Here is a 27336-nt window from a genome sequence, read left to right as displayed (position 1 = left end):
CCCCAGGCTGAAAGCGCTGCCCTGGCGCATTACCACCACCAGGCTGCAGGCTGTCAGCGGTGGGACCGTGGCAGCTCCGCCACGGTCATAATATGGTAGTCGGACCGCCACGACCGCGGCGGTCCCACCGCCACAGTGAGTCTGAAGACCGCCATACTAATAATGAGGCCCATTGTGTGGAAACCTATGTAGAGTGGAGTACAGTATTGTAGAGTGGAGTGAGAGTACAGTAGACTGTGGTAAAGGTTGGTACAATGGAGTTGCATAGAGTCGAATAGCATACAGTGCCTTTGAGTGGAGTGAATAGTGTGGCGTAGTAGAGTACAGCGGAGTAGTGTGTTATAGAGAGGAGTGGAGTAAATTGTGGTGGAGGGCCATTGACGTAGTTGCATAGTGCATCGTAGAGTGTGGTAGAGTGACATAGAATGGACTACAGTGTTGCCCAGTGACATAAACTGGAGTACGGTGTTGTACAGTGGAGGAGCATAGAGTGTAGCACAGTGGAGGGGTATAGAGTGGAGTAAATGGTCCTAGAACACAGTACACTCAAGTGGCATAGACTGGAGTGGCGTAGAGTGCAGTGTCATACAGTATTGTGGTGTAGTGTTATGACATGGAGTGGCGTACAGTGGAGTAGCATAGAGTGGAGTAGTGTATAGTGGAGTGGGTTAGAGTGGAATACCATACAGTGGAGTGAAGTAAGTGGATTAACGTACAGTGGAGTGGCATACAGTATACAGTGGAATAGCGTAGCATGGACTGGCGTAGACTGTACTAGCATACAATGGAATAGCATAGAATGGACTGGCATAGAGTAGATTGACATACGGTAGAGTGCCATGCAGTGACATAGCTTAGAGTGGCGTAGCGTACAGTGGAGTGGCATAAAGTGGAGGGGTGTACAGTGAAGTGGCATTCAATGGAATAGCATAGGATGCAGTGTGATAGGCTGGAGTGGCATTGAGTGGAGTGGTGTAGAGTGGAATAGCGTGGAACTTTGTAGTGTACAGTGGACTGAGGTACATTGGAGTGACTACAGTGGAGTGGTGTACAATGGAGTGGTGTAGACTGGCGTGATGTACAGTTGAGTGGCATAGACTGGAGTGGCATAGAGTAGAATAACATAAAGTGTGGTGTCGTACAGTGGAATACCATAGAGGTGAGTGGTGTAGATTGGAATGTTGTAGAATGGAGTGGTGTAGACTGGGTTGTTGTGGAATGGAGTGGCTAAATTGTCATAGCATGGAGTGGAATTGTTTAGAGTGAAGTGGCGTAAAGTGGATTACCATATAGTGGTGTGGCATATAGTAAAGTGAAGTAGAGTGAAGTGGCATACGGTGGAATTGAGTGAAGTGGACTGGCATAGGGTGGAGAGGCATAGAGAGGAGTGTTGTACTTGAAACAGATGTAGTATGCAAGCTGGTGAACGAATGTAAATGTAATTTGGCAGGAATATATATTACAAATGTTACTTTTTTGGTAGTAGGCGTAAGTAGTGCAAGTGCTGTAAATGTCATAAGTTTTTAAATACTCTGTTATATCTTGTGCGGTGGTATACAGCAGTAACTTTGCAGTATACTGCAATACATGCTGATGAGAAGGCAGTATCTGGTTGGCTAAGGGCTGCATTTACAAAACGTAAATGGCAGCCATGTAGGTTTCAGCACACTTTTGATGCATTCTGAGTTAGGGCCTTAGCTATAGGTCAGTAGTAGGTTTTATTTTTGTTCCCTACCTATTACTACTTTATTGAAGTGATAATAAGTAGAATAATGTTTTCCTATTTTTCTATATATTTTTACAGCAATTTAAGGAGCACCGCACATATTTTTTTTTAAATAGAGTAGTACAGTTTTTTTTTTTTTTTTTTACTTTTTAAAACATTTTTACAGTACCACAGTACTTCCAAGGCAGTTCTGTGATACTATGTACATTTTCTTTAAAGTAAATAAAAACAATTCTCTACATATAACCACTTTAATTAAATGCCAATAAATAGGGAAACATTATCAAACCTAATGCTCACCTATATCTACAACAACATGACTGCCTTTAACATTTGTAAAAGCAGTCATTAATGAATCACACGGGCCTATATGTAAGAAATCCGGGATTTGCAATTTCCAAATTGGGAATCTGTAGAAATCACTATTTGGTAATCGCAAATCAATATGTACGCACCTGCTGAATCCACAAATAGCGATTACTACAGATTTGCATTCGCAAATAAGAAATCACAAATTAGGAAATTGCAGAATTGCGATTTCCTAATAGAAAATCACAATTGAGGAAATCAGAGATTTCTGGTGCAAAATGATGATGCCAGATCTGGAAGTCTATAAGTATAGGATGTGACCACAAGTCAAAGGCCTAGTAAGCTGATGCAAGCAAAGAGTGCCCCAGCATCACTGCTGCCAGTTCATTACACCATCTCCAAAGAATATCATGGCTGCTGAAGAGGGGGAACAAGGACTCTGGAAGCAGGAAGAGAAAGGTGAAGTTCTCTGAGAGGGAGCTTAAGGTTCTGACTGAGGAATGTGTCTCCCATGTGGACCAATTCTTTGGGAAGGCCTCCCTTCACAGTACTTGAAGCACAAAAAACGTGAATCTCGACCAGCTTCCTGGAGAGGGTCAACTCCCTAGGAGTCACCGAGAAGACCATCCCAGAGATCCCCAGGAGGTGGTATGACCTGAAATCCCATACAAAAGACAAGATGTCCAGCAGGATGGCAGGGAAACGTTGTACTGGTGAAGGACCCTCACATCACCCCCCTCTGACTCCAATAGAGAGCCTCATAGAGGGGACCTTGGAACCGGAGAGTGTGGCAGAAGTAGAAGACATTCAAACCTCCTCCTGGGGAGAGCAATCATTTCCACGCAGTGCCTGCTGAAAAAGCAAATACGTAGGCAACTGCATAGCATGTCAAAGTCGCTGCACAACATGGAGAAAGCTCAGGAACAGTGGGTAGCAGCAATGGAGCGGGAGCACCATGTGCAGTATCAGAGGCACAGACAGTACCTGGCATGTATTGACACATTCACCCACCATATCAACCGGCTGGCATCCACAATATCAACGCTGGCAAGGCGGACTGTCAATATCCAGACGGACATGGTGCGCTGCTGCCAGGATGTTGCATGTAAGCTGGTGCAAGTTACCCCCGCACTAGAGAACATCCAGACCTACAACCCCCCTGAGAGTGAAGAGTGCTCTAGCATCAGTGGCATATCCATGCAGCACCAAGCGTTCATGCCGCCACACGTTTGGCAATGATTCATTGTCAGTCCCACAGCCCAGTGCTGAAGACAAAGTACTTAATTCAAGGGGCCAAAAGAAGTGACTCCCTAGACTCTCAGTGGGATTAGTTACTTTTGTTTTCTTTCCCCTTATTTACTTTGTTTTTCTTATGTTAACAATGTATCATCCACAAGGATGCAGTTGATTCTTGCTTGCAACAGTGGTGTAGGCACCTGAATAAAAGGTGGTCACTCAGTTATGCACCAAGCACTACCATCAGTTGCGATCTCTCATTTTTAGAAGGTTTTCAAATCTCTTACCTTAGAAATAGTTGTTGGTTATCTCTGTGCGTTGTGCACGTTCCTCCACTGTACTTGTGCCCTCCTGCTGCACCTGTAGTGGTCGTAACTCATCTTCAGAGTCGGACTAAGATTCTATGGTGATATCGTGCAGTCCCTTCTTCATTGCGATATTGTGCAGTATGGCACATGTGGCGATGATCTTGCAGCATGTATCCCGTCTGTACAGTAGTGCGCCACCGATCTTGTGTAGGCAGCGAAAGCTGGACTTCAGGATTCCAAAGATCCTCTTTATGGTACCCTGTCCTGCGTACCCTTTTGTACTGTCTTTTGCTTCTTCTGTGTGGAATCAGATACGGTGTGAGGATTCAGAGACGTAAGACATACGCACTGTCACTTTAAGAGCATAAGAAGGTACACTATTAGGTCACATGACACACACCATCCTGTCTACTGTATGCATTGTGCCTGCAATTCTCCTAACCAGTAGGAAGCCATCGCCATATTCAGCCTGTGCCAGTCTGGTACGTATTCCACTGTGGCAGAACATGAATGAGTTGGGGCGCTGCCTGGGAATATGGCCACAAGGTCTATTATGATTAAGGCTCCCAGTTTTCAATTTTTCCTGATTTTTACAGATAAATACGGACAGAAACAATGTGTTTCCTGTCTGTATTTATTTTTAAAAGCGGAAAAATACTGAAAATTGTGCTTTTAAAGAGTAACTTTCCATGCTGTCTGCTGTGAATTACAAGACAACTGCTGTGAATTACAAGACAACAGATGAGCAGACAGTATGGTGAGGGCAAATAGCAGGTTAAGATATATTTAAATACAGGCACATGTTAAAATATAGTTGTAGTAAATTGCTAATACTTACCTGTAGGTGTAGTGTTTTGCTATATTTGGCTGCTAAATTTGCTGAAACACAATAAGCATAAAAGTATGAGTGCATGTTTCCCAGTTAAATGAATGTGGAAATGTACCATTTTTGACTCCACTTATTTTCAAACCGCAAAATAAATATGGGTAAATACTAATAAGATGGCCAAAAAATAAATATGGATAAATACAGACGGAAATGTTAAAAAAATAAGTACCATAAAACCGGGAGCCCTAATTATGATACAGGGGTCATCACACACTATTTGCAAATTGAGTGATTGTGATCTTTTTCTATTCCTGTAAATGAATTCAATATGTGAGGGGGACATATGGCAATATGTGTGCCATCAACACAATCTATAACATTCAGAAACTGCGCTACCCTGTGCTAACCTGTAAAACAGTTTTGTTTGTTGCAATGATTGAGGGGTTTTGGGAAATTATATGCTCACCATGATGTCCCGGAACCTGCAAAAGAACCTGGAGAGGGCACTTTGTGACACCCTCGTGCCACTGCTATGACTTCCTGGGAACTGCCAGAGGCTAAGAGGTGTAGGCAACACATTACCTGAACATGTGGTTGGATTGCATTGCTTCAGAGTGTTAGGGCCTGTAGCTGAGATTGCAGCTCAGCAATTAAATTAAGTATCACCTGACTACGGAGTCTATACCTTTCTTGAATCATAAATATATACATACACAAACACACACACACATAATTTCATGTTCTGTGTCATCCAAAGTATAGGTAATATATACATATATATGCCAAAGGTTACAGAGATGTTATAGCCAGGAAATAGAATTAAAAAAAACCTTAGAATGTCACTTAAAATATCACAGGTTACAGGGACCTTATAGTTATGTTCTGAATTTACTCGTACAAAACCATAGAAATTCAGCAGTTGTAGTTAGAGTTCTTAGTAGTAATTATAACTCGCGCCCTAAAGTAACTGTAACTCGCACCCCGCCATGCACAGTTATCTGATCAATAATTTTACTGCAGATGGTACAGTGACATCATCAATGATTCTTATCAAAGATGTCATAAGTACTGTAATTTGTGGGGTAATTAGCAGTGTATGGTGAGGGCGCAAGTTATAGTTACCGTAGAGCGCGAGTACTGTGGTACCGAAAAATGAAATTTGTAAACAAAAAAATATTAAAAAGAAGAAGAATATGCAGGGGTTGGGTGCCCATAGAGGGTTGGGCATCTGTGAGAGCCTTGGGCACAGGGGCTGTGCACATTGGGGGTTTGGCCACCCGTGGGGGTTTTGGTTGCAGGGTCTAACTGAAGGCCAGGCTCAGTGTCCAACCCCCTGCTGCACATTGCCAAAAAGCCATGTGCTGCAGGAGTTTACGAGTCTGCTTCGGATTTCGAAGCATGACCTTGCCAGGGTTAGCTGAGCGTTTGCTTAATTTTGAATATGATCATAAAAGCCCAGAAATTCACTGAAGAAACAAGGGTTAAAGTGCCTTTATAGTGAGGCATGGTAATTAGAACTTGGTTTATGTTAGAAACGTCATAGTTAGGTGTTGAAAACTAACACAGTAAAACCACTGAAATTCACAAGGTATAGTTTACTGGGCCAACTATAAATTGAACCCCTTACATGTGCTGCTTATGAACTCACATATGACATCACACATGACATGTTAAGTTACATAATTGATGACATCACTGATGATATCTGAAATTACAACATTAATGACATCAATGATGGCATCATCCAGTCATTGTGACAGCATCCTATAGGTTTTGTGGACTTTAATTCAACAAGGCACACCTGTGTTCAATTTTCTATCAACAATCAATTGAAAATGGACATAACTATTGACGACATGCTGGACACAGCATTCTGTCAAGTCACCTACATTTGGTAAATGTTTTTCTCTTTTCACCAGTATTCACCTACCTTACAAACAAGATGCCTCCATAGACTTTAATGGGGCCACCCTCTTTTCAAACCTTGAACACCCTCCAAAAAGTGTTTCAGTTATATCTCATTGTAACAGTATTACCATCTTAAAGGCTTTACATGGCAAGCAATTTTAAGTGAGGAGGGTGGCAGGTATGCATTTGCCACTGATAAGATACTTTCTGCTAGACCCTATGGACAATTCTTCTTAGGTAAAATATGCTACACATATTTCTGGGATGAACACAATCGCATACAACCTTAGAGACATGCTTAAAACCCCAGGGTAAGATAACCCACTCTAAGTGGGACACCCAAAGATTCTACATTCTACATTATTCAACAATCTGCAGTGCCTAAAAATCTTCAGTTCTGGAAATAAACATCTACATTTTAGAATTTGCCTATAGCACTGTATTACACAGGCACTTATTCAGATATCCACTTGTGCATAATTTATTGTCAATAGGAACTTCAGCCTTTCTCATAGATGTTTTGCTTTCAGCCACAATCAACTTTGAAACATTCCTCTGAAACCTTAGTCAGGTGCCCTTACCATTTTTAACATGGAGTACTACTTGGACCCCAACCTTCAGTGATGTGTATCTTTCAACATGTAGAACCACACTTGCCTCAAGACTTTACACTATTTCCATTCTATGCACCCACACGAGTACACACTGTAACTCTATACTATATATAACTATGATGGTGTCAGTAATGTCATCAATGATGTCATTTAAGATGTCATCAGTGATGTCATTTAACATGTCATGAGTGATGTAATATGTGAGGTCATCAAACTTGTGAATTTCAGTGTTCTGTTTGTTTTAAACATTATCACATTTCAAGTGTGAGTGTGTTTGTGTGTGTGTGTGTGTGTGTGTGTGTGTGTGTGTGTGTGTGTGTGTATATATATATACATATAGCAAGTTTAACACAAGATTATTTGGTCAGACATAACCATCAAAGCAAGAAAACCATTGAACAAAAAGAAGAATCATTAAAAAAAGTACAAAATATATATATATATATATATATATATATATACACACACACACACACACACACATATATATATCTCAAGACAATACCCTTTCAGGCTTAGAATGCCACATAAATTATGTAAAAAAGGAAGCAGGGAACTCTGGGTAGTTATCTGCTTCCTTTTTGTGTGTGTGTGTGTGTATAATAGGTAGTTATAGGTAGGTCCTAGTTACCATTGGAAAAGCGCTTTTTGACTTGGCTATATGTTGTCACCATTTGATGAATCTTCATGAAATTTTCCCAAAAAAAGTGTCAGATTGGGTCTTGTTGTGCATGGAAAGTTTCAGGGTGATCCAGGAAGTGGGGGCGGCCGAGAAAAAGGGCCGTCAATAAAAGTGTGTTTCCCATGTTAATTTCCATAGAGTCTTTAGACATGCCTGCAGCCTGAACCGCTGGACAGAATTGCACCAAATTTGGCAGAAAGGTAGTTTTTGGTCACACTTTTTGTTATTTGGTGTAAATCCGTTCAGTAGTTTTCGAGATAATAAACTAAATCCAAATTGGTATATCTGGGCGAATCTTAAGCTCAGATCTCATGGTGAGATCTGATTGGCTGGCAGCACTTCAACCAGGAAGTGCTGTCAGTCATCTTGAGACCACTATTACTGCTATACAGACCGCATTGAAATACATTGTAGTGAATGGCAGGTTTTGAGGATCCCTGTAAGGAAATGCCTCCTTGGCATGGTTACCCCCTGACTTTTTGCCTTTGCTGATGCTAAGTTATTATTTGAAAGTGTGCTGGGACCCTGCTAACCAGGCCCCAACACCAGTGTTCTTTCCCTAAACTGTACCTTTGTCTCCACAATTGGCACAACCCTGGCACTCAGGTAAGTCCCTTGTAACTGGTACCCCTGGTACCAAGGATCCTGATGCCAGGGAAGGTCTCTAAGGGCTGCAGCATGTCTTATGCCACCCTAGGGACCCCTCACTCAGCACATACACACTGCTTCACAGCTTGTGTGTGCTGGTGGGGAGAAAAAGGCTAAGTCGACATGGCACTTCCCTCAGAGTGCCATGCCAACCTTACACTGCCTGTGGCATAGGTAAGTCACCCCTCTAGCAGGCCTTACAGCCCTAAGGCAGGGTGCACTATACCACAGGTGAGGGCATATGCGCATGAGCACTATGCCCCTACAGTGTCTAAGCAAAACCTTAGACATTGTAAGTGCAGGGTAGCCATAGGAGTATATGGTCTGCAAGTCTGTCAAACACGAACTCCACAGCACCATAATGGCTACACTGAAAACTGGGAAGTTTGGTATCAAACTTCCCAGCACAATAAATGCACACTGATGCCAGTGTGCACTTTATTGTAAAATACACTCAGAGGGCATCTTAGAGATGCCCCCTGAAAACATACCCGACTTAGAGTGTGGGCTGACTAGTTTTTGCCAGCCTGCCACACACCAGACATGTTGCTGGCCACATGGGGAGAGTGCCTTTGTCACTCTGTGGCCAGGAACAAAGCCTGTACTGGGTGGAGGTGCTTCTCACCTCCCCCTGCAGGAACTGTAACACCTGGCGGTGAGCCTCAAAGGCTCACCCCTTTTGTTACAGCGCCACAGGGCATCCCAGCTAGTCGAGATGCCCGCCCCTCCGGCCACTGCCCCCACTTTTGGCGGAAAGGCTGGAGGAGATAATTAGAAAAACAAGGAGGAGTCACCCACCAGTCAGGACAGCCTCTAAGGTGTCCTGAGCTGAGGTGACTCTTACTTTTAGAAATCCTCCATCTTGTAGAAGGAGGATTCCCCCAATAGGATTAGGGATGTGCCCCCCTCCCCACAGGGAGGAGGCACAACTAGGGTGTAGCCACCCTCAAGGACAGTAGCCATTGGCTACTGCCCTCCCAGACCTAAACACCCCCCTAAATCCAGTATTTAGGGCCCCCCAGAACCGAGGAAGATAGATTCCTGCAACCTAAAGAAGAAGAAGGACTGCTGACCTGAAGCCCTCCAGTAAAGACGGAGACGACAACTGATTTGGCCCCAGCCCCACCGGCGTGTCTCCCTAATTCGAGGAAAACTGCAACAGCGACGCATCCAACAGGGACCAGCGACCTCTGAAGCCTCAGAGGACTGCCCTGCATCGAAAGGACCAAGAACCTCCCGAGAACAGCGGCCCGTTCAACAAACTGCAACTTTCTGCAACAAAGAAGCAACTTTAAAGATCCCACGTTTCCCGCCGGAAGCATGAGACTTTCCACCCTGCACCCAACGCCCCCGGCTCGACCTGCGGAAAACAAACACCTCAGGGAGGACTCCCCGGCGACTGCAAGCCCGTTAGTAACCAGAGACGACCCCCTTGAGGCCCCACAGCGACGCCTGCAGAGGAAATCCAGAGACTCCCTCTGACCGCGACTGCCTGTAACAAGGGACCCAACGCCTGGAACCAACACTGCACCCGCAGCCCCCAGGACCTGAAGGAACCGAACTCCAGTGCAGGAGCGACCCTCTGCCTAGCCCAGGTGGTGGCTACCCCGAAGAGACCCCCAGTGCATCGTTGAAGAGACCCCTGGGTCTCCCCATTGCTTTCAATACAAAACCCGACGCCTGTTTGCACTCTGACCCGGCCGCCCCTGTGCCTCTGAAGGTGTACCTTTTGTGCCTGATTGTGTCCCCCCCCCGCGGTGCCCTACAAAACCCCCCTGGTCTGCCCTCCGAGGACGCGGGTACTTACCTGCTGGCAGACTGGAACCGGGGCACCCCTGTTTCCATTGAAGCCTATGCGTTTTGGGCACCTCTTTGACCTCTGCAACTGACCGGCCCTGAGCTGCTGGTGTGGTAACTTTGGGGTTGCCTTGAACCCCCAACAGTGGGCTACCTTGGACCCAACTTTGAACCCTGTAAGTGTTTTACTTACCTGTGAACTTAACATTTACTTACCTCCCCCAGGAACCGTTGATTTTTGCAGTGTCCACTTTTAAAATAGCTTATTGACATTTTTGTCAAAACTATACATGCTATTCTGATTATTCAAAGTTCGTAGAATACCTGAGTGAAATACCTTTCATTTGAAGTATTACTTGTAAATCTTGAACCTGTGGTTCTTAAAATAAACTAAGAAAAGATATTTTTCTAAATAAAAACCTATTGGCCTGGAGTAAGTCTTTGAGTGTGTGTTCCTCATTTATTGCCTGTGTGTGTGTACAACAAATGCTTAACACTACCCTCTGATAAGCCTACTGCTCGACCACACTACCACAAAATAGAGAATTAGAATTATCTCTTTTTGCCACTATCTTACCTCTAAGGGGAACCCTTGGACTCCGTGCACACTATTTCTTACTTTGAAATAGTATATATAGAGCCAACTTCCTACAATCCCAGAACATATTAAGGGTGAAAAACAGATTTTAGTTACAACATAAATCATTTATTGATGGTACCATACTAATTTTGGGAATTGTGGTGTGTTCTAAGGTGCTTTTATGCTGTGAAAATGCCTTCTGCTGGGATTTAATGAATCATGTTTGAAGAAAACAGTTTTCTTATGATTTACCCATAGAGGTATTGGAAGGTGTTCCAGAAGCTAAAATGAGAGCATACCTTCTGTAAATTCACACTGTCTTTCTCAGCCACATGAAAAGGAAGTCTTACAGTGTCAGCAAAACATGTACTTCCAACAGGAGCAGCCTGTCAGTTGATTCCCTTGTGTTCTACTGCAGCCTCTCAGATTATTCTAAAGAACAACTAGAGCGCTAACAGTCCTACGTATGATGAAAGTGTGGCACACCTGAAGCCATCTTGATTAAGTCAAACTGGTAAATTTTAAAACATTTAATTTAGATAGGAACAACATGAGGGGCTTTATTTATCTTAGAAATTATGGGTAGTGCTGTAGAAAGAAAAAATAGGACATGTTTTAAGTGTAAATGGATTCTAAACTACATTTCTCTTTTATATCATTAAAACATTCTGACATGCAGACTGAAACATGCCCTTTCATCACCAGCAGTGGACTGCCAGTTAACTCCTTGGTGATCAGCAGCTTACAGTGCAAAAAATGTGTCACATCTGAGTGCCATCTTGATGTAATCAAAGTGGAAAAGAGAAAGCATTGTCTACTGAGAATACTGCAGTAAATAAGGAAATTAGGGAGCTTCATAATAAACAAGTCTTCAAGATGGCCACCAGATAAAAAAGGGCCCCAGTATAGCACACATATCACCCAAATGTAACCCAAGAATAGCCCAATGACACAAGCGTGCAAAACACCTAATTGTTTAGTTTTTTTTGGCAGTTTTATAAAGTACATACTTGACCCAAAGGCATTGGAGTGCTTTACATGAGCATCAGTTACAGTACATAAGGACACATTCATTTTAGCACATAAAGTTAGCAAATCATTTGAAAATGCTTTAACGCTCTTTGAGAGCTCAGAAAATACGCCCTTGTTTTAGTTTTTTAGAGCACTAACCATAATTGCTATGGTAATAAGGCCCTTGAATGTTTCTAATTTCTAAAAAGAAATACTTTAGGTATTACAGTTTTGATTACATCAAGCTGACATCAGGTGTGCTATATTTTTGCAATAAATATAGAATATGTTAACAGTATAGTTGTTCATTAGCATACTGTGGTGAGGTACAGGTGAGGGGCACAGACTCAGATAATTGAGGGCGGGGAGGAGGGTGCAGAGGCAACAAGCTTACCATGCTGGGCAGGCGGGAGAGGCAGTGGCACTACAATGGGCCATGAAGGGCAGGGGCAACAAACCAACCATGCAAGACAGGCAAGAGAGGGTTTGGCATTATAACAGACCAATGAGGGTAGAAGGAAGAGGCAGTGGCAATACGGCCATGCATGCCCACAGGGCTTTGTTTTATCTGCTTCCTGCCTAAAATTGGCTCTTTTTCAATGTAAGTCAATGGGGGAAATCAATTACCCAGTTTTTTTTTTTCAAAATCTCCCTCTTACCAGGTTCAAAATATTGGCAAGTATGGTACATTGGATCATGGAGGGCATGAGGAATGGGGTAGGGACATGGAGTTAGATAAAAGAGGGCAGGAGGGAGATGGGCCGGGACACCAAACTGCCCTTACAAGGAAAGCATCAATTGTTGTAACAGCACAATACATGACACAGGGCAAGCAGAATGGCAGTGCAGCACAACGGGCCATGGAAAGCAATAGGGAGGGGATCGGGCCATGCACATGGACAAGAGAGAGCAGAGAGGAAAAAGGCAAGGGCAGCAAGCTGACCATACCAGCAGGAGAAACAGTTGCAACATAACAGACCATAAGCACAAGAGGGAGGAGGCAATGGCAGCACTTCAGACCTTGCAGAGCAGCAGGAGAGGTGCTGGTGCATGGGCTTGGACAACCGATGGTAGTGAGGAGGTGGATGGGGCAGCAAGCTAACTGTTCAGAGCAGTCGGGCAAGGATGTGTCAGAACAACACCCACATAGGGCTGTAATGATGGAGCAGGGACATTGACGTAAGTTATAGTTACCTTAGGGCACGAGTTATAGTTACTCGAAATCCTGAAATAACTCCAACAGCTAAATTGTTATAGTTTTGTGCATGTAAAATCTGAACCAAACTGTTAAAGTCCCTGTAACCTTTGATTTTTTAGTGAATTTTATATATATATATATATATATATATATATATATATTATTTTCACACCAGTTTAACCATTAAGTTAAAGATGCAGCACTCACAGGATTCCGTCAATCTTCTTTTATTACATGAAAAGACACCCAACAAACTAACACCAACGCGTTTCGACCTTCCCGGTCTGACCGGGAAGATTGACGGAATCCTGTGAGTGCCGCATCTTTAACTTAATGGTTAAACTGGTGTGAAGATTATTGGGAGTAGGTCCTTCCCTGGTGCTGGCACCGACCAGTAACAAGCGTGCCTTTCTTGGACCTGTTGGAGTTTTTATATATATATATATATATATATATATATATATATATATATATATATATATATATATATGTCAATATTAGCCAAGCTCATCACGGGCAGTACACCGCTAGTCAAGGGAAGAACTGATTGTTTGGCCACATTGGCCCATACACAGAAAAAAAACAACAAAGATTTTTTTGTGATAGAACTCCATTTACTTCCATACTAACTCACATAAACCATTGCAAACCTAAACACTCAACTGCTTTACAGCTGCCAATAACTTGTGTTTACATTTATTTGGAAATAGTGTTCCTGTTCTCTTTCAACCAGAGATGATGTACAGTTGTTGCAGCAGGTTTAATTTAAACTTCTAAATGTGTTTATTAGTTTCCTTTACAGCTAAAGATATAGAATGGATCAGTAAAGGAGAGAGCACTTTTATGTAACATTAATGTTCTTTTAGTAGCACACTTGTCAGTAATACAAGTTTTCATGTATACCGGAGGTCTTCAGACGTGGTAGCCTAAATTGATGGGGATTGAGGGGCTCGTGGATGGGGTGGCGCCAATCACTGGAGAATAGTCATGCTGGTAACAGTGCTTTGTTTTTACTGAAAAAAACAGAACATTGCAAGGCCACTCTGAAATTAGCCATAACTAACATAATTTGTCATTCATATCCTAGCTGGGAGTAGGTGTCAATGGAAAAGGGCCTCCAATTATACTTTTACGCTTTAGTAAGACCTTGCTGACCAGAATAGTATGTTTAGTATGTTGGCAATAATGCATTTGACTATACATTCAAAAGGAATAACTGCAATGTTTAAATATACTTCTAGATGTCTAAACATTGCCAATTTTATAGAATAATTGTGAAACAGTACTTTTTTGTTTTTGCGGGGCAATGACCTTTTTACACTGGAGGGGGCACAGCATTAAAAAATTGAAAGACCACTGATGTATAAAATTCATTTTGAGATGCAAATTATATTTCACCTACCAGAATGAACCAATAGTAATGTTTTTTATCCTCAAGGAGTGCATGGAGAACATGGAAGAGCTCTCAGCTTTGGAAGGAAAGATGGTGATGACCCTCCAAAGTGACCGCACCCTCCTGCATAACCTGGCGGTCACCAAGAAGCTAATAGATTTGAAGCAACAGCATGATGAAGCATTTGAAATGTACGTATACTTAAGTTGTTTGATTATGTGATATATTTTGGGTTTATTCACCAAAGGCGAAGGATGACAAGTTGCACATTTGGGGACACAGTAGAAAGGAAAATCTTGTAGATGAAGAACATAAGTGACATAGTGAGTAAACCTCACATACATACGTATACTAAGGAGTAGAGTTGGTAGTCAGGTATAGAATCTGCAGGAAGACTGACAGTTCGTGGCAGAACAAGGTAACTAAAGGCCTTCACCATTTTGGATGTCTTGGATGATTGGCTGACTTAATTGGCTGTTTTATACGTAGGGTGAACCGTCCTTGTGTACACTGTGACACAAAAATAACTGAGTGTGCTGGAAGCAAACGGGACAGTGTGCCCTTTAAGAGATAATGCATTCCCCCTAGGGCAGTCGCAAATTTGCGGCTTCCCTGGGTGCAGCACATTAGTGAAAGGCCAGATCGGATGTTTGAAGGAACTGGTCCACCTTTCAAGGATCGGAGAAACCCAGCCTGCTTTTGATAAGGGGCAGATGTCCCCTGTAGATGTTTGCACTAGTGAGTGACTGCACCTGTCATGGGAACTTATTTCCCCCCTTGTAGGGGTAATCCTCTAGAGTGGCATATCGATTATGCACCACCTCTTTGTGTCTTTGGCTTTGGGCTCATGACATAATATATAACAGAGACAGAAGCAAAGCATTTCTCTCTTTAGCACAGTACCATGTGCCTATGCTAATAAGGGAACACCCCATTAGAATTGCACCCATGATATCACCGAATATCATTCCATCTAGGATAAAAGTTTAAAAAAAGAGTGAGAAAACTTTTGTTGAGAAACGCTTATTGAGAAAAAGTATGACATGGAAAATCAAAAAAGTAAGAAAGTCTGCTTATTTTAACATCCCTAATCTGTTTTTTTCTATATTGAATGGCAAAATAATTGTAGCCCCCATATATTTCCTTCAAACCCTAATATCTGATAGTTTCTCTCTATAATTCTATTATTTTATCTATTTTAATCACTTGTTTTTAGGCTTCTTTCTTTTAGTTTCAGGTTCTTAAACACATACAGGGTAGGTTCCAATTTAGCTATTGTATGTATTTTAATTAGACTGTTTGCCTATTTACCTTTGACCTCGAATCCATCTTAGGTAATGGAAGAAGCCATCTTAGACCATGGAGGCTGCTATCTTTGACAATGGAGGCTGCCTTTTTTCCTCAAATTATGCAGAATCATCAACTTGCCTGCCTTTGACGCAGATGTTGTTTGCACCTATCTTTCCAAGAACAGTGAAACCGCCAAGTCATTCAGACACAGACATCAACAAAAACCCCAGTGCAGCATCAGTCTGGGACAGGTGACTTTTTCAAGGTCATATAACAACCATAAATAATGTGGTCTGTACTGACATATTTTTACCTTATTGGTACATCCACTGATGTACATGATGTGTCAAACCAGTCCTAAGGTGACATTGAAAATTCCATTTTAGATAAGCTACAATATATAAGGGCTATCACTTGCCCACTAGTGAGGAGAGAAACTTCACCTAGGTTGCAGACTCAGATGAGCACAGGGCCAGATTCTATCTCGACTGAAGGAACCTCCAGCAAGATTCCCTGAGGCTCTGCAAAGCATTCCATTCTGCCTTCACGAACTGGTGCAAGAATTGTGTGCTCTCGTAGTCACAGTCTCCTAGCTCTTGGCATTGTGCTCAAAATAGCTGACAAGCTATTCCAAACAGAAAACAAACCCTGTTGTCCAGGTATACACATCACCTCTGAAACTCAGGCTTACTATTCATTCATCTGCTTGAACTAACATAGCGCTTAGAGGTAGCACAGTGAGGGTCTAAGGGCTATAAAGTGTGATGTTATGATTTTTCAGTTTTTACTGTTGTTGGAAAGCTTAACTGCTTTTTATTGTGTTCTATGATATTACCAATATTACGTTCACTAGATCCCAGAATTTTAAAATAACTATTTTAAAATAAATATATTGAAATGCATATTCCATTTCTAGTGCTCTTGAGTTTGTAAAGCATTAATGAATGATGCTTTAGATTACCACTGCTCCCTGTTAGTAACCTAAAAGCATTGATAGCACCTTATTGATATTTTTGGTGGAGTTCTCTAGGGCTACAATAATCAGTCGTTCACATTCAGTGCTAGTGCATTGAACTAAGTTTACTTGTGTCATAGTTGGTGTGAAAACAACCCTTGTAGAACTGAGACAGAGACTCACCCTACTCAATACATGGTGCCATTCCCATACTTATTCTCAGCTCTGAAACTGACCTGAATGGGTGTCACCCGATGCCGGTTTTAGTGGCAGAGACCACTGGACTAGACACTTTGCCTGACACTGGTTTGGCCTCTCCTCCAATCTTGGCCATGGAGTAGTGAGCCTCTTTTGTTATGGTGGTGTGTACAGCAGCAGAGGTGTTGGACCTCAACCTGCCTCAGTGGTGGCGAGGACAAAAATCTTGACGGAGGTGCTTCAGCTCGAAGTTGCCCCCTCCGAACCCTTACTTCCACTCAGTGAAGTCATTACTGACATCCTACTTGGGGCCTGGTCCAAGCCATCCTTAGGGGCTCCTTTGCATAGGACAATTGCCCACTCCCATCACTCTGTTCCTGGAGACCCCAGTTTCCGAACCAGCACCCCACCCTGGGGAGCCTGATGGTCCATGCCTCCACTACTAGGATCAACCCCAGCACATTCCCTACCACTCCACCAGATAGGGAACCCAAAAGGCTGGATACCTTTCGAAAGAGGATGTTTTCTTCTGTCAGCCTTGCACTGCAGCAGGTGAAAACTATGTTCCTTTTGGGCTGATATTCCCAGGCGATCTAGGATTCGGTTGTTCAGGTCCTGCCCATGGTCTTGGAGAAGGCTCGAGCCATACTCACACAAGCTATTACTGATGGGAGGGACATAGTAAAGTTCACTCCACTATGTGAACTTGACACGACTGACTCACTGTGTAGAGCAGTTTCATCGTCGGTGGCACTGCTGTGCAACTCCTGTCTGAGAATTACTGTTTGTTCAGAGGATGTTCAAGCCTCACTTATTGACATGCCCTTTTAATGGCTCTCGCCTTTTTGGAGAGAGGACGGACTCCGCTGAAGCAGTTTAAGGACAGCACAGCTAAAGCCTGGTCCTGAGGCTTGTCTATGGCCCCTCGTCACCCTCAGTCCGCCTTCTGTCCCATTCGTGACTACAGAAGAGGTCTCTAACTGTGTCCATATCCTAATAGCCACTGTGGCCAATAGGCTTTTCAGCCTTTTTGTGACCGAGTATGTGAGTCCCATAAATTACATAGGTCATGAGGCCAGAGGTCTGTTCAGTCTACCGCCCCCATCCACCTCCTGCCCCCCACCCTCAGCAGCCACAGCATCAAAGCCTGTTTAGTTTGCCCTCCATCCATCATAGGCATCCAGTTGGAGGCAGGATACACTATCACCTGAAACACTGCCAATCAGTGATATTGGTTGTTAAGTTGTACAAATAGTCTAAAGGGGCTACTCCCTCCTCATTGTGACTACTCCTTCACCCATGCCACCCACCTATGACCGGCTGAGGGAGAACCACCTCTCCTTGCTCCTTCAGAAAGTGCTGGCATTATTTGCCAAAGGAGCAATCAATAGGATGCTGGTATCAGTAGTAAGTCGTGATTGTTATTCTTGCTACTTTCTGGTGCCCAAGAGGCAGGCCTCCGTCCTATCCTAGAACTGCGCTCTCTCAATTTTGTCCTGCAAATGGAGAAATTTAAGATGCTTGCGCAAATTCTGTCTGCCCCAGAAGCTGGATGGTAGCTTTGGATTGCAAGATGCATATTTCCATATCCTCGCCATGCCTGCCCACACATTACCTGCAATTCATGGTGGGCCAAGAGCACTTTCAGTTTGCTATGCTTCCCTTCTACCTTGCAAGCGCCCCTCAGGTGTTCACTGAAGTAATGGCGGTGGTGTGAGCTCATCTGCAGAGGTTGGGGTTCTAGTCTTTCCCTATGACAACGATTGGCTGTTAAAAAGTTGGCCCAGGCAGACATCTCCCACCTCCAGATCACGGTGACCCTTCTGCACTCGCTGGGGTTCACTATCAACATGCCAAAGTCACATGTGACTTCCTCTCTGACGCTGCCTTTCAACAGCGCTGTTTTGGATACAGTGTGGTTTCTGGCTTACCCTGTCATGCGGGGTGTCCAGGATATTCAAGTTATGATACCGATGTTTCAGCCTCTATCCTGGATTTCGGTGAGAATCACTGTAAGGTTGTTGGGCCTTATGGCCTCCTGCATCCCTTTTGTGACTCACGGCCATTGCCAAATGCAGGCTCTGCAGTGGGGCTTGAAGTCTGAGTGGGTGCAGTATCAGGGTATTCTCTAAAACATTGTCCATTTCTCTGACACAACTGCAAAAGGTCTGCAGTGGTGGCTGATGAACCACGATTGTGTCAGAGGCAGACCCCTCTCCCTTCCCAACCAAAGCTGACTGTTGTGACAGATGCGTCATTTCTGGGATGGGATGGCCTTCTTGGAAATGTAGAGATCAGAGGACTCTGGTCTCAGGTGGAATCCGGGCTCTATTTCAACCTCCTAGAGCTTCGGGCAGTATGCTTGGCATTGGAGCCTATCTTTCTTCGATCAAGGGAAAATGGTGCAGGTGTATAGGGACACCACTGCCATGTGGTACTACAACAAACAGGGCTGCTGGTGTTGTGGACTCTTTGTAAAGACGCTTTGCGTCTCTGGACATGACTGGAATGCCAGGGCAGTTCTCTGGTGGTTCAACACCTGGCAGGCTCTGTGAATGCCAGCGTAGACAAACTCAGCAGAAGATGCCTAGAAGATTACAAATGGCATCTCCATCCTGAGGTGGTACAAAGACTCTTTCAATGGTGGGGAGAGTCCTGGTTAGATCTGGTCGCCACTGCCAAAAACGCCCAATGTCAGCAGATTTGCGAGCTGGAGTTTCCAAGGTGACTCTCACTCGTAGACGCTTTTCGTATTGAGTGAAGCTCCGGCCTACTGTATGTCTTTCTGCCAACACCACTCCTGCCCAGAGCTCCTAAGAAGATTAGGAATGACCAGACCCAAGTTATTCTTATGGCTCCAGATTGGGCACAGAGAGTCTGGTATCCCAAGTTGTTGAGCATGTCAATCAGTCCTCCTATCAGGCTGCCCTTCTGGAGGATATTCTGTCTGAGCAGAAGGGTGGCGGGGGAGGTTCCGCACCCAAACCTGCACACTCTTCACCTTCATGTGTGGATATTGATTGGCAACAGTTGACAGCTTTTGATCTTCCTCCTGAAGTCTGTAATGCTACCCTGGCAGTCAGGCGTCCCTCCATCAAGTCAGTATACGCCTGCCGTTGGGATAACTTTGTCACATAATATGATTCTCACAACATTGACCCACATTCTGCACCTCTGTCCCAGGTTCTACTCATTTCTCTTTCTTAAGCCCAGCAGGGCTCCGCTATGGGCACAGTTTAAGGATATCTTTCAGACAGTTCAACTTTTTAAGTCACCTGCTGTGGCTAGCTTTCATAAAAGCTTGCAACGCATTCCCCCCCCCCCCCCCCGGCCATTCATTATGCCCTAGTGCAATCTGAACCAGGTTCTCACTTTCTTGATGTGTGCACCGTTTGAGACTCTGCACAATTGCCCTCTCAGGACATCAAGACTGTCTTTCTAGTGCCCATAGCATTGTCTCTCGGCACACCCTTCATATACTACCTTCTAGTGGGACAAGTTGGTTCTCCAGACACGTGCCTCCTTCCTTCCGAAAGGTTGTGACTTCCTTTCATGTAGGCCATAACATCACCCTGCCTACCTTCTTTGCTCTGCCTTATCCCTCTGAGGAAGAGGAGAGACTGTCTGGATCCAAAAAGAGCATTGGTGTTCTACCTAGACCGTACAAAAGACTTTCGGGTGGACAATCAACTCTTTGTAGGGTATGTAGGAGCTAAGAAGAAGGCTGTGCAGAAACAAACAATATCTCAGTGGATAAATCTTTGCATCAAGCTCGCTACCCACTGGTCAAGAAACATCTCCTTAAGGGATTGCGTGCTATTCCACCAGAGCTAAGGCTGTGACCAGGGGGTTAGCCCAAAGAGGTTCTGGCCTTGCTATCTGTCAGGCAGCAACGTGGGCATCCTTGCACATGTTTACCAGACACTACTGCCTGGACAGTCAGGTCAGTCGCAACAGGCGTTTCTCTTATTTGGTCCTCGAGGACCTTCTGATTTAGAATTGGCTTTGCAGACCAACCTCCAGGAAAGGCATTGCTTAGGTATCTATTCTAAGGTAAGGAGTCTGCAGCAAGCTGTTTCTCTCAGATGAACAAGTTACTTACCTTCAGTAATACTTTATCTGCTAGAGACTGTATATAGCTGCAGATTCCATACCGACTGCCCTATCCTCCCTGCTCTGCAAGCCGATTGTAGTATCAGGGACACCGTTCTCAGGGCCTTCATTTGTTTCTACACCATCTGTCAGTTCTCATCGTGCCTCAGTGCTCCTGGCATGGAAAGTCGTAAAAGTAACTGACATCACTGTAGCGGGGTCATGCCTAAATAAGCAAATGTTACTCCCACCACAGATGTCTCTGACGCGGAGCCGAACAACACCACCTACCGGTAAGCGAATGTTGGAAAATGGCCCTCTCTGAAGGATCACCCCAAACCTTTGCCTTCCTCCTCCTCTTTTTCTGACCTCTTTTTTGTTGGCTTTAGGACTCTGGGCACTTTACCACTGCTAACTGGTGCTAAAGTGCATGTGCTCTCTCCCTAAAACATGGTGACATTGACCATACACAATTGGCATATTTATTTTACCTATAAGTCCCTAGTAAAGTGCACTGTATGTGCCCAGGGCCTGTAAATTAAATGCTACTAGTGGGCCTGCAGCACTGATTGTTCCACCCACATAACTAGCCCCTTAACCATGTCTCAGGTCTGCCCTTGCAAGGCCTGTGTGTGCAGTTTCACTGCCACTTCAACTTGGCATTTAAAACTACTTGTCAAGCATTAAACTCTCCTTTTATTACATATGTCACCCCTAAGTTAGGCCCTAGGTAGCCCATAGGGCAGAGTACTATGTATGTAAAAGGCAGGACATGTATGTGTACGTTTTACATGTCCAGGTAGCTTAAAACTCCCAAAGTCGTTTTTCACTATTATGAAGCCTGCTCCTCTCCTAGGCCAACATTGGGAAAAACCCTATATACTTTGAAGTGGTAGCTTCTGATCTGAAAGGAGTGCCATTGTCATGTTTGGTATGGGTGTAATGGTAGTGAGAGATCCTGCATACTGGTGAAGTTGGATTTAACATTACTGTTTTAGAAATTTCACTTTTAGAAAGTAGGCATTTCTCTGCACTTACTGCTCTCTGTGCCTTGCAGCTTGCCTCCAATCCACATCTGGTTTCTGCTGGTTGACAGCTTGCCTTGTGCATTCTACTTAGACGGCCATAAACATGGGACACACAGCTGCATCTGCATTCATCTGCATACTGATGGGTCTTCCTGGATAGGAAGGGTGGAGGGGCTCTCAATTTCTCTTCAAAGGGTTGTGGTTTGACTCCACACAAAGGATTGATAACCCTCCACAGATCTCCTGGCAGACAGGACTCAGTTGAAAGGGGAACTGGTGCATTTCAAAACCACTCTTTGAAGTCTACCCCACTTCATAGGCACATTTGGGTATATACACTGGGTCTGGGATCCCCTCAAATCAGACACTTCTAGACCTACAACTGGACTCTGTCAGAAAGACTGCAGTGCTGCCCAAAGGACTCATCTAGACTGCTTTTCTGGAATAATTGCTCTCCTGCTTGTTGCCCTGCTGCCTGCTGCTCCCAGACTATGCTAGAAGGACTTTGCCTTTCCACTACAAGTGATCTCCAAGGGCTTGCCTCCTGTTAAGAAGTCTCAGGGCCATCAAAGACTTCACCTAAAAGAGAAAATCCACGCCTCAGCGCGCTGCGCCGGAAACATTGGTGCAACACCTGGCTCACAGCTGAGAAATTGATGCAATGCCTGCAAAATTGATTCAGCGTCTGTCTCAGCTGAAAAATTAACGCAGCGCCTGCTAAATCCACGAAGCTCCCGTTTCACCACAGTTCCATCATCACAGCGCGTCTGGATTTTCCATGCATTATCCCTGGGCATCAATTTATCATCAACCCTACACCACAGTAAGGATCCGAGGCTGCATGTCCAGAAATCAACACATCGCCTTTCCTGCAAGGAAAGAATCAACACATAAACTCCCCAGCCAGTACTGAATCTACTCATTGTCTCACCTGCGAGGAAAGAATCGATGCATCACCTTCCCTGCGGCACACATTGTCTTTATTTTGGACACATCTCATGTACTTTGTGCTAAAGAGATACATCCATTGATTCCTATAGATTAAGACTTACTTAAACCTCTAACAAGTGATAACTTGACCTGTATATTTTGGACCTTTGTCGTTGTGGTCTGTTTTATTCAGATAAATATTGCCTATTTTTATAAACTGGTGTGAAGTACTTTTTGTGGTGTTTTCACTGTGTTACTGTATGAGTTATTACACAAATACTTTACAAATTGCCTTCTAAGTTAAGCATGCCTGTTCTGTACCAAGCTACCGGAGGGTGAGCACAGGATAATTTAGGTAGTGTTGTGACTTGTGACTAGGATTGACATACCTCTATCAACTAGAGACCCAGTTTCTAACATCGGGGTAATGCTCACAAATCTTCCAAAACTAGCCTGACACCTGAGGGTATTCTATGGTAAGGAATGTGTGGCTAAATAGAGTGTCTACCACATAAGGCATTACCGAAGGTAAGTGATTGTTCTTTAACACTTGAAAGGTCTCCAAACCTATGCTACATACTGTACCTCACACTGACTCTAGCTTAAGGACTTCGCTTTCCCTATACCAAACCCCTAAATTATCCCTGACCTTTACCTTCACTCACACATGTGTGTTTGAGTGTGAGAGAGAGAGAGAGAGAGAGAGAGAGAGAGAGAGAGAGAGAGAGAGAGAGAGAGAGAGTGTGTGTGTGTGTGTGTGTGTGTGTGTGTGTGTGTGTGTGTGTGTGTGTGTGTGTGTGTGTGTGTGTGTGTGTGTGTGTGTGTGTGTGTGTGTGTGTGTGAGAGAGAGAGAGAGAGAGAGATTTGCCTATGATCTTTGACTTGAACAATTTGCACAAAATTTGGCAATCTACTTAGTCAGCTAGGTTTTGGCATGCCACACTTTGTGAAGTTCCGTTGATGGGTTAAGGAGGAGCTCCCATAGGGAATTTTACTCTACTCACAGCTTGAACGTCTGAAAGCATGTACACCACACTTGGAATGAAAGTAGAACTTCACTCTGAGGGCAATCCTGTTTTGATTTGGTGTAAATCCGTTCACTACTTCTGTAGGAATTTTGAAAGGTTCACTAGCGGTCTTTAAAGGGTTAAGACTCATATATGTCTGCCATTTCTAATCGTGAGTCATGAATCCTGTCAATCACTTTACACATTTTTTGCAAAATGAGATTGTATAGGTTTGAACAGATTTTTTTACAGCAATCTTGAAACCTGTGAGTCAACTTGCACATTTCAAACTGTGAAATAAAACTGTCTAAAACTAGGGCGGGGAAAGCTGGGAGGTACTGCAATGGTGAACAAACCTATGGCCATAGTCAGTGTTATCCAAATGCTAGGAAACATAACACAAATCCAGGGGAAAAAATGCCTAAATACCATGCAACTTGTGAGCCAGAGACAACTTGTGAGCTCGCCAGTGGGTATTTTAGGTGCTGTATTCGACCGTCATTTTATAGCAGATTTGCAAGTCTCAGGCAGTTTTTTAAAAAAAGCACATGTAAGACCAAACACTAAATTGAGTGCCTGCCTTTGCTTGGAAGTCAGGAGGTGGAGTACTGGCCAGGTCCTGTACCCAACCCTTGCTACTCAGGACCCGCTATAGGTTGGAGTTGACCGGCGACTTAGGACAGGGGTTGGGTAGTGCAGACAGACCATGAGGATAGAAGATTTATGCTGTGATAACCAGTGCTTAATTTGTGGTTGTTGTTTCCGGTGTGCACCACCACCACTTATTTTTGAGGGCTGATGCTTAATCTTCTGCCTCAAGCATTTGCTGCGATGAAAAGACACATATGGAAAGACAGAGGAAGAGAAAACGAAAAAGCGTCACAATGGGAGAAAGCAGAAAAGTACAAGAGTGAGCTGAAGGGGCAGAGGGTGGCTTTAAATGGATTAAAGAGGCCCAAGATGGCTTCAGTGTTATGCTGCCTCAGTATTCCGTCTTCCCACATTTAATTGCAGCATCCGCGTGTTTAAGAGGAGGGCTTTGAGCACCGGCAACGTTTTATTTACAAATTAAGCACTGGTGATAACCCTTGTTTGACCCTTTTAGGAGCAGTAGTATTTTGCTTTGCCAAAAGTAATTTTGTTTATATTTGTAAATGTATTGATTTTATGCCTTGTGGGAGAGCTTGCACTCAATACAGTAAGCATGAGCTAGTTATGATGACAAGCCAATGACAATCGCCTGATTTCTTCATTCGGAAACTTTATGTCTGAAACAAAAGTCTGATCTGCTTAGTGTGAAAAATTATGGCAAAGGCGTTAGGCCTCACTTAATTATTGTAAAGAGCATCGGTTAAATCCAATATACCTTTAACAGTGGATTGTTGCATACTGTATTATACAAACTATACAGGTATTTTGTTATGTGAAATAGCACAGAATTCCATATTAGACGAGGTTTTTGATGTTGGGCCCCTTCTGACAAACCCTGCAGGTAGATGATTTTCACTGGAAGAATCTTTGTGTTTGGTTCTATTTTGGATAGGTTGTATATTGTTTAGTCAACTGTAATTTAGTACATATTTGTAATTTTTTAGTACTGCATGATTGATGCCATTTTATGCACACTTCAGCAGACATGTGTTGATTATGTTGTTAAGCCAGTGGTAAGCGATACAGACCTTACTGGCTGATTTAGAAAAATTAAATAAAATTCCATCAGTTTGAACTGTTTATTTGTTGTCTCAGGCCTGACTTACTGATTATGAAAAGCATGTGTTAAGACCAATAGACGTATAAGGGTGATTGTTATTACTCTATGCTAAAGCCTGTGGGCATGTGTTTTGTTAATAGAATCTCACAGATTACCATAGTAGGCAACAGGTTTAGTGTTTATGACCCACGGGAACAAGCAGTGGAATAGAAGATTTGTACTATGTTAATTCTTATTAGGTCCACTTAGGAGGGATATTACATTGTTTTGACAACTGTAACTGTGCTCATATTGTTTTATTACAATATATCTGATTGTTGGTGAGTATGAAAACCTATGCTCAATGGAGTAGATCTGAATTGGTTATTGTTATAAGCCATTCAAAGAATTGATATGACTTAATGGTTCAAAAGATGTAATAATTATGATACACGTATGTTAAAATCAGTAGGCCTTTAAGGATGTGCGGGTATTGCACTGTATTTAAGTCTGCAGATGTATTTTGTTACATGAAATCGCAGAGATTACCTTAGTTAGCAAGGCCTTTGATGGTGACTACACCTTTTTAAAAATCCTAGAGAATAAGATGTGCAGTGTAATAATATTTGCTAGAATAAATAGAAGTTGCAATATATGAGGTTTGTAGGCACAATTCTAAAGTGGTTTTGAGTATGCAAATCCAGGTAAGGTGCACATCAAATATATGGTGCATTCTCCCATACTACCATGTGGACACCTGCACTGGCAGATGGAACGTAAAACTTCATTTAGATGTTATCAAAGAAGCACTACCATCCTTTCACCAAGGCCTTGCCAGCTTCCTGCAGGCCACCATGTGCACTCTGTATGCAGTAGCAGGAATACCGTCAATCGGAAGGCAACGCCAGCAGTGGTTTTTGAAACACCTTCCAAGTCATAATGAGGTGACCGTTCTCCTGCTACAATTTAATATGTTCAGATGACAAGAAAGGATGATGTTAGGTTGGTGGTGCTATCTGCGAGCTTTGGAGCTGTTCTCTTTCCCCAGGGCTCGGGAAGATCCTATAGAGGGGAAGGCAGATTTTGAGGATTTGAGCATGGATGGAGATATTATGTGTTCCACCAGCCAGCCTTGGAGGACTGCCATTTAGAAGTCAGTGCAGCAGTACTTGCCAATCTCCTGCCACAACCTAGCCAAGCCTGGTGAAGGGTGGAGAGTGTTAGATGTTGGTACTGAAGGTGTCTCAGGGCTAGAAGAGACTCTAGTGCAACAAAAAATGCCATTGTGTCAATTCTTCTAGAGTATTAGTTGTAAGGCTACAAGAAGAGCAGGACGTGGTCTGTGGAAAAACTGACAACACCCTCAAATTTTTAACTTTGTGGGTATCCACAGCCATTTCTAAAAGCTGTTCTAATGGAAACATATTCTAAATAAAAGTTGGAGTAAGTAAGAAAATAATGTGGAAAAGATTCCCCAGCTGCCTATTTGCTCCGAGCTTAGAGACTTTAGAGGAAGGGTGTTTTTACCAGGGAAAGCTTGATAAGACTAATTTCTTCAGCATATACTTCTGTGGTATGTCTGTCATCAAAAACCTTCAACAGTTTGCACTGCAAAGGGTGCTGAATCACTGCACAGGATGCGTATACACTAACAAAATAGACTGTAAATGATCTCCCCGCTTTTTTCCAATAATGGTTGTGTACATGTTTCTATTGTAGGAAACTTAAAATTGCTGCTTCCCAGAAAACAATTTTGCATGTGCGGGAAGGATTCCGAGAGATTGCTGTCAGAGGCACTGTGATGTTTGATACAGCCCAAAAGATTCTACAGCTCAACCCAATGTACCAGACAAGCTTCCCTCAACTGATGGAGCTTTTCGATTTGTCCGTGGCCCATTCTGAGAGGT

The 27336-nt window shown here is 43.4% G+C and overlaps 1 protein-coding gene across 1 annotated transcript in view; it reads left to right on the top strand.

Moving 5' to 3' along the window:
- Nucleotides 1-27336, top strand: part of LOC138296482 (uncharacterized) — a 1064486-nt gene that overhangs the window by 895340 nt on the left and 141810 nt on the right. The window contains exons 89-90 of the mRNA XM_069235627.1: nucleotides 14285-14430; nucleotides 27149-27334. Of these exons, the coding sequence (XP_069091728.1) occupies nucleotides 14285-14430; nucleotides 27149-27334 (332 nt within the window). The remainder of the gene's footprint in view (nucleotides 1-14284; nucleotides 14431-27148; nucleotides 27335-27336) is intronic.

The sequence above is a fragment of the Pleurodeles waltl genome, chromosome 5 (assembly GCF_031143425.1).
Source record: "Pleurodeles waltl isolate 20211129_DDA chromosome 5, aPleWal1.hap1.20221129, whole genome shotgun sequence".
Classification (NCBI taxonomy): domain Eukaryota; kingdom Metazoa; phylum Chordata; class Amphibia; order Caudata; family Salamandridae; genus Pleurodeles; species Pleurodeles waltl.
Note: the sequence above shows the minus strand (reverse complement) of the source record. Positions and strands in the feature narration are given on the sequence as shown.